Source organism: Morus notabilis, unplaced genomic scaffold (genome assembly GCF_000414095.1).
Source record: "Morus notabilis unplaced genomic scaffold, ASM41409v2 Scaffold1285, whole genome shotgun sequence".
Classification (NCBI taxonomy): Eukaryota; Viridiplantae; Streptophyta; class Magnoliopsida; order Rosales; family Moraceae; genus Morus; species Morus notabilis.
In genome coordinates this window covers 145,997-154,091 of record NW_010362783.1, presented here as the reverse complement: position 1 = coordinate 154,091, position 8,095 = coordinate 145,997, and the positions used below count along the sequence as shown (strand labels likewise).

The following is an 8,095-nucleotide window of genomic DNA, read 5'->3' as shown; positions in this document are numbered from 1 at the left end:
TTTGGGTGAAACATTTTTGTTGGACTTGAATGTGCAAATGAAGAAATGAGATGATAAAAATAAATTGTCTTTTTATCATCTCATTTCTTCGTGGCAGATGATCTATAGCAATAAAATGAAAATTGCCCAAGATCATCTATCTATAAAATAATACGAAAATCATTCCTATATCCATTTATTGTTGTGATAAGGTGAATAATGAGTTTAGTGCTCTTTTATTTCACCGATTTGAGTTTAGAATTCGTGTTTTGTTATAGTAAAAAGTTCTCAGAAACAGTCACATTTAATTTTGTTATTACAGTAAAAAGTTCTCACATAAAATCACATCTCAATTCGAATTAAAAATTCGAATCAGCGAACTAAACGGACTATAAATCTACTAGGTTGTCTAGGTCATTTAATTTACTGATTTGAATTGAAATGTAATTTTATCTAAAATTTTTTTATTGTAATAAAAAATTAAAATGTAATTTTATCTAAAATTTTTTTATTGTAATAAAAAATTAAATATAACTGTATTTAAATTTTTTTTATTATAATAAAATTTAAATTGATAAAATAAACAGACTAGTCGCTGGTACTGATGGCTTATCAAAAACTCTTTTACTTTTTAATTCTTGACTTTTCATCTTCTTCTCTAGCATAATATTTGCAGAAGCTCTTCATTCACCATTAAAACAAAATAATAATAATAATAATAATAATAATAATAATAATAGACAAACAAAAACAAAAACAATAAAGAAGATTTACATATCATAAACTCTTCCAAGTCGTGCCACATGGATTCGTCCTCAGATTTTCTCTAGGAAAAGCACTTGCTTTAATAGAAACAGGGTTAACCCATTAACTTTTTTCTTTTTTTTTTTTTTCCTGAAAATAGGTTCGTGAATGTTCAATAGAAACAGAGTTCAATGGAAAATCCTCAATAAACGAGTGAAAATCTGTTTGACGAACAAAGTTTTAGAGTCAGATGTTGATGGGCCTCTTTTTGATTATTTTTGTCAACCAGAGAAATCCAATTTCTGGATGAAGTGGAAGAGTCGGTGAAGTTTTAAATTTATTCATTTTATCGATTTAAATTTAAAATTTAAATTTTATTATAATAAAAAATTATTAAAAATAATTGTATTTAATATTTTTATTATAATAAAAAAAATTTATATAAAATTATATCTCAATTTTACATTAAAAACTTTATTTTTCAATCTAAGAAAGGTGAGAAAGAAAGAAGAAGAATCGATTTAAAAGCTGGTAAAATCAATCTGTCAGAAAAATGAACAGAAGCACCCATTTTTGTTTTGCTGGTTAAGTGTTAACACCGTTTATGAAGGTTTTAAGAAGAAGTGACGTGTAAATTTGCAACTGAGGTGTCAAACCCTTGGCAGAGAGACAGTTAATGGGACAATTATTTGAGACAGCAGATCTAAACTCATGAATAACATGTCAGAACACGGGTATAAAATATCATGATTTGTCAGAAAATGATGTATTTATAAGAAATTAAAAATAAAAAATGATAATTATCTTCATTAAGATTACACTCCATCACTTATAAATAACGTGTCTTATTAGATTGAGTTAGGTCTCATCTATTCATTTAATGAGATTCACTTTACGTAAATAATGAAGTTTTAACTCTATCAAAATAAATAAAAATGCTCTTAAAAATATGTTTGAAGCTTATTGGCCTAACATTAAATAGAAAAAAAAAGAAAATTAGTGAATTCAATTTTTAAATGTATTATTCTAAGATTTGTATCATTTTTTAACTAATATAATTTTTTGATTAAAAAGATTAATTAATAATAATAATTGAAAATCTAAAATTTATACATTTTAAGATATTTGTCTTCCTTTCTTAAAAAACAATCTTAAAGCTTATAAGGCCAACAACAATAAAGAGTTATTCAGTTCAATACGAGTAAGTTGAAATCATAAGCCGCAGACAACATATTTTTTACAAAATGTTTGACGTTAATATGAGAATTTAGAAAATTATTTTGGGCCATACCCAAAAAAAAAAAAAAAAAAAAATCCGACAATTGCCATTTCTCTGTCAACAGAGTACAAAGGCCATGATTATTGACAGAGTGAAAAAAAAAAATTCTTTTTTTACTTATAAAATTAATAATTAAAATAGAATAAAAAAGGAGAATGTCAAACTTTATACATTTTTAATCTTGATTTCTTATTAAAATGACTGAATGTTAAATTTATTTATCTACTCATAATAAATTATTATATAATCAGTTATTATCAAATTATGTAAAAAAAATATTTTAGTGATTAAATTCATAACACTATTATTTTTAATTTTAATAAACATAAAAAATAGAATGAGATTGTTTTTCTTTACACCATCTAATAGTCTAAGTAAACACTTAAAAGATAATGATGATCCTAATTTCTATTGCTTTAGCTTTTTTTTTTGTGTGGATTAATTACAAGAACTCTTCTTGAACTATACCTCTTGGAACACTTTACTCCCTAATTTTTGAAACGTAACATTATTTTCTTATGAGTAATGAAATGTTAACAAAAAATTCCATCTATTATGCTTTTTAATTGAAATTGACATTTAATTTATTATTTTGAGGTATTTTAATAGTTCTATAATTTAAAATTTAGTTTGAATTTGAAAATAATTTGAATATGAGCTTTTAATTGTGATACATTCATTATTGGTTGAATGTAAGTTAAAAATTTTATGAATCTTTCTTTGGTAGAATAAAATAATTTATGAAGTATTTTTAAATATTTAAATTAGTTTAAATTCAAATTAAATTTTAAACAAAATACTCTTAAAATAGTAAATTAGATGTTAATTTTAGTTAAAAATTTAAATGAGAAGGTTTTTTTTGTAATATTTTATTATTTAAAAGGAGTAGATGTTACGTTTTAAAGATGATACGAGGTAAAATCGCATGAGAGAATTTTCTACGATCAATTGTTACATCCACTTTATGAACACCATCCGATCTGAATAAAAGTTAAAAGTTTATGATATTTTTAGTTCGTTGATTTAAATTTTTAATTCGAGTTGAGATGTGATTTTATGTGAGAACTTTTTACTGTAATAAAAAAATTAAATATAACTGTTTTTAAAAATTTTTTATTATAATAAAACTTAAATTTTAAACTCAAATCAGTAAAATAAATAAGACCTTAATAATTCTTACGGTGGAGAACCCCCCACCGAATTATTTCCACCCGGTAGTACACGTTTTTATTATTTGCTATTTTGCTTCAAGGTGGTGGGTAGAGAGAACATTAGGTTCAATTCGTATTTTTATTGTTTATAAAAGGTTCTTTTGGTCTTTTAGACACAAGAATACGGCTTTGGTAGGTTAGGATAGGCAATAATTAAATACTGCAGAACAAAGGAACATTGTTTTCCAAGCAATAGACAAAAGATCTGGTCGTTTTGCATCTTGTATAAAAAGAGTTGTTTTTGTAAAATTAGACCGTATTTTTGTTTGTTTGCACATATACATCTCTATCAATGACCATCACTTATATAGTTTTTTTTTCCTTAAAAAAATTTGAGTTTAATTTCAAATTTATAAGATAAAAATTCATAAAAAGATTTATATTCCGTCGTAATTGTATTATTGCACTCAATTGGAGACTTGTACAGAAAAATCAATTAGAGAAAGAAGACGGTTTTAAAATTTGCAAACAAGGTTTTTATAATACCGCTGCAGATTTTTCTTTTGATTGGGTTGTTGTAAATGCCTTACTTCTCTTTCCTTTTATTTGTTGAATTGTTAAATGACGTTTGGTTCATAAATTTAGAATTATAATTTTAAATTATTCTTGTTTTACATATATTTTTTATGAGAAAAAATATTGTAGTGAGCCACGAATAATGATTCGAATCATGGCACGAATTCTCTTTCCAAGCGTTTAGGAGACGTTTGGTTCATAAATTAGAATCATAAGATTAGAATCATTTTCGATTTACGTGTATTTTTTGTGAGAGAAAACACTGTAACGAACCATGAACTATGATTCGAATCGGGGTACGAATCCCCCAACCAAACAATTCTAAAAGACTTTGCTAGTACCTTATTTTTTACTTATTTATTATTTTTTTTTTAATTTTTGTTATTTCAGGTTCTGTTCAATTTATCAATTTAAATTTAGAATTTGAGTTTTATTATAGTAAAATGTTCTAAAAAAGCATTACATTTAATTTTTTTACTACAATAAAAAACTATTACATAAAATCAAATCTCAACTCCAATTAAAAATTTAAATCAGCGAATTAAACGAGTTTTTAACCTCAATAGCCATTGGATCCCTTTTAGAGTGTAAACTAGAGGTACAGATTATAATAGACTGATCCAACAAAAAAAAAAAGAAAAAATAAATAATTCTTTCCAAAGTTAATATAGTCGTCAGCGTCAAGGCATGTTGTGCCGAGTTGGGGCGGCCACCACCACTTTTTTTATTATTTATTATTTTATTGTTTTTATTTCTTCTATTTCGCCCTCACTTACAAATGTTATCTCATATTAGCCCCTTCAATAAAAATAGAGATATTATGCAGCACTTACAAAACATAAAACTCACTGCCATCTATTATAATACGTATTTATTTTGTTTTGATATAAGTAATGGATAGTTTTTGAAAAATACATAATAATAGTTTTTGTTGGTTAATTCTAAATTTGACCACTATATATAGAAGTTATCCCATTTTTTCATTTATAACTCAAAAATACACAAACCACCCACTCTCCATACAGGTCAAATGACTAGTTAATTCAAGATAATATAGGAGAGTGATGACAATTTGGGAATTGTGAGTAAAAGAGGAGATGACACCTTGATTAGAGAATGAGAAAGAACTTACAATTTCTTTTTAAAAAAAAAAAAAATTGTTTGGAATTTTAAAGTCTATTTATTTAAATTTACTATATTTTACTTTTATTGATACTTAAGTGAGCTTTATGATTAAAACCGTAAAAAAATTAATGATGTCAGTATCAAATTGACAATTATAATTTATAAGTGGGTGTTGGTTTATAGATTTAGAATCATGATTCATAACTATTTTTGTTTTACACGTATTTTTTATGAGAGAAAAATATTATAAATTACGATTCAAAATTAAGAACGAATAGAAAAAATAAATATCCCCTACGTTAAAGAAATATTTTGTGTCTTTTTAAGGAGTACGAAGCAAAGTAAGACTACTATCATTTTGAACAAAGTGACAGTACTTTCAATTATTAATTTTAAATTTGTAACTTATTATTTATAAGAAGTAAAGTGAGACAAATGTTATTTTCAGGGTCAATTTGAAATTAATCATTTTTATTTTTTCTGTAATTAATTACTTCTAAAAAAAGTTTTAGTACAGTCTTTATCTGGTCTACCGCCGATAATCATTAATGGTTTATCTCACTTTCATTATTCTCGATCTCTCATTTAACATATGAATTTTTTGTATGCAAATAATATATCATTCTCTAATGAAAAATAGCTTTGCTTACAATTTAAAAGGAGAAGAACTTTATGTTTGGAAGGATGATTCGTGTCATGATTTAAATTATAATTTGTGATTTATTATGATATTTTTTCTCATAAAAAATACACATAAAATAAAAATAATTCTGAATCTATGAACTAAACGTTTCATAAATTGAGTTAAATCAATCAAGCAAAATATTATAAAAAGTATATATTTTTAAAGTGAAAAAAAAACATGATATTGAAATGATTTAAAAAAAGTACTACCAAAATAATTTTTTTTATCACGTGGTGATGTATCATTTCCTACAAAAATATCTTTACTCACAATTAAGAAAAAAAAAATTCATTGACAAAAAACTCCCATCCCATTCCAACATAAAAAAAAGGAAAATAAAAGAAAATCCTCTCCACCTTCCTAAAAAAAAAAAAAAAAAGCATCTATACTAGTGACTTGACTTGGGTATATAAATAAACCAGTGAAATTTTCCTTCCAAGCTCAGAACTAGTAAACCACTCTCTCTCTCTCTCTCTCTCTCAATCAACAATGGCATCTCCCTCCATCTCTCTCTACCTCATCCTTCTCACCCTCCTCTCAACGGCCAATTTCTGCTTCCCCAGATCGAATCTGAACCGTCCAATTCCATTGAACAGTCCGAACACAGACGTCCACGATCTCCTCCCCAAGTACGGGCTCCCTCGAGGACTCCTTCCCGACAACGTCAAGTCGTACACTCTCTCAAACGACGGAGCGTTCGAGATTGAACTGTACGACACTTGTTACATTAAGTTCGACCGCCTCGTTTACTACGAAAAGACCGTCAAGGGGAAAATCAGCCGCGGCAAGGTCTCCGATGTTTCTGGAATTCAGGCGAAGAAGGGATTCTTTTGGGTTTCAATTTCTGGGATTATTGCGCATCCCGAGAAGAACAAAATCGAGTTTAAAGTTGGCTTCTTGAGTGAGGAGCTTTCTGCCCAACAGTTTGAGGTTGTTCGCTCTTGTGACAAAAACTCACTTCTGCCTTATAATCCGCTTCTTCAGTCTATTTGAGGTAAAATTTAATATATTCTTTTTTTCATTCCTCTCTCTATCTCTCTCTCTCTCTCTTTTTTAAACAAAAAATTGGGTTTGTTTCATGATAGGCTTGTTTTGCTTCCTGAATTGGAATAATAATGTTGTTCAAATTCGAATTGGAATAACAAATGTCATAGTTTCAAGGTAGGATTTGTGGGAAGGCTCCGGTTTGAAATTCGGGCTCACAAAATAGGTTCGAGAGATTTCTGGATATATAAAGAAAAAAGTGTGGAGAATGAAATCTGGGTTTGTTGCTTTGCTTGTACGGTATATGTGTTTTGGTTCCTGAATTTGAATATTAATCATTTACCCTTAGTTGGCCATTAAACTATCTCTATAATTTAAAATCAAGATTCAAGAGTAGTTGTAACTGAACCGGCTAAAAAGTTTCATCATTTATTTAAAGCCAAAAGAGTCATTCCAAACAAGGATTAATTTAGTGCCACTCTTGGTCTTAAATTTTACAGAAGGTTTCCTTTTAGTCCTTTGGCGTTACTGTGGTTTTAAGGGAAAATGTCAAAAAGTTTAGGTACTAATACAAGAGTTTTGCAACTATAGACCAGCCATACTCTGGAGAGACTGATTAGATTCGCACACACATTATCTGTTCACAAAATCTTACACATAGAATTTGTTTTTATTGTAAATTATGGGAAGTCCAAAAGCAAGGAGTAGCTATATATGTGTTGTATATATGTATGTATGTATGTATGTATGTATGTATGTATGTATGAATGAGTGAATCTGAAGGGAAAAAAGTTAAAATATTTGATGTTTTATATGAAGTAGATGGACTAAAAGATATGTATGTATATATGAATCTGAAGGGAAAAAAGTTCATATATTTGATGTTTTATATGAAGTAGATGGACCAAAAGATATGTATGTATGTATGTATGTATGTATGAATCTGAAGGGAAAAAAGTTCAAATATTTGATATTTTATATGAAATAGAAGAACCAAAAGAAAGAAGCTAGTTTCTTCGATTGTTGATATGGCTGTCACTAGGTGTGCAAGTGAAGATCAATTGCAGGGCACTTGTCGTGCTGAAACTGTGTCAAAAAGGAAAGAAAATAACTTGGGATGGTAATGGATTATTCGAGTTAGAACATCAACAATCGGTGACATTTGTATGAAAAATGTGTTGAAGATTCAAGAATTTTTTAGTTGTTAGTTGTAACTAATTATAAACCCTATTTTCTTTATAGCTAGTTAGATAGTAGTTGATGTATGGATTATTTACTATTACTTGTGCATATAAGTTTGTATCCTCAGATTGTTCAATATAACAGAGAATAAAAGGATTATTTCAACTTTAATATGAAATGATAAATTGCAGGATTTGGATTTGATATGTTGCACTGCATAAGGTTAAAGCATATGTTGCACTGCATAAGGTTAAAGCTTCTCAAAAGATGCCATGAATCATTCGTTTGTTTGAATGATTTCCTTCCCATCCCATCTTATGCTTACTTTCCGGGTTTATATATATATATATATATATATATATAAATATATATATATGTACATATACATAT

The 8,095-nt window shown here is 27.3% G+C and overlaps 1 protein-coding gene across 2 annotated transcripts in view; it reads left to right on the top strand.

The window, feature by feature from the left end:
- The first annotated feature begins 5,894 nt into the window (after positions 1-5,894).
- Positions 5,895-8,095, top strand: part of LOC21399737 — a 3,227-nt gene continuing 1,026 nt past the window's right edge. Inside the window, exons 1-2 of one of the 2 annotated variants that reach the window (XM_024168680.1) lie at positions 5,895-6,533; positions 7,897-7,920. In XM_024168680.1, the coding sequence (XP_024024448.1) occupies positions 6,029-6,532 (504 nt within the window). In that variant the 5' untranslated portion in view covers positions 5,895-6,028 and the 3' untranslated portion in view covers position 6,533; positions 7,897-7,920. Of the gene's footprint in view, positions 6,534-7,896; positions 7,921-8,095 lie in introns of those variants that run through there. The other variant, XM_010102833.2, reaches the window with a different exon arrangement.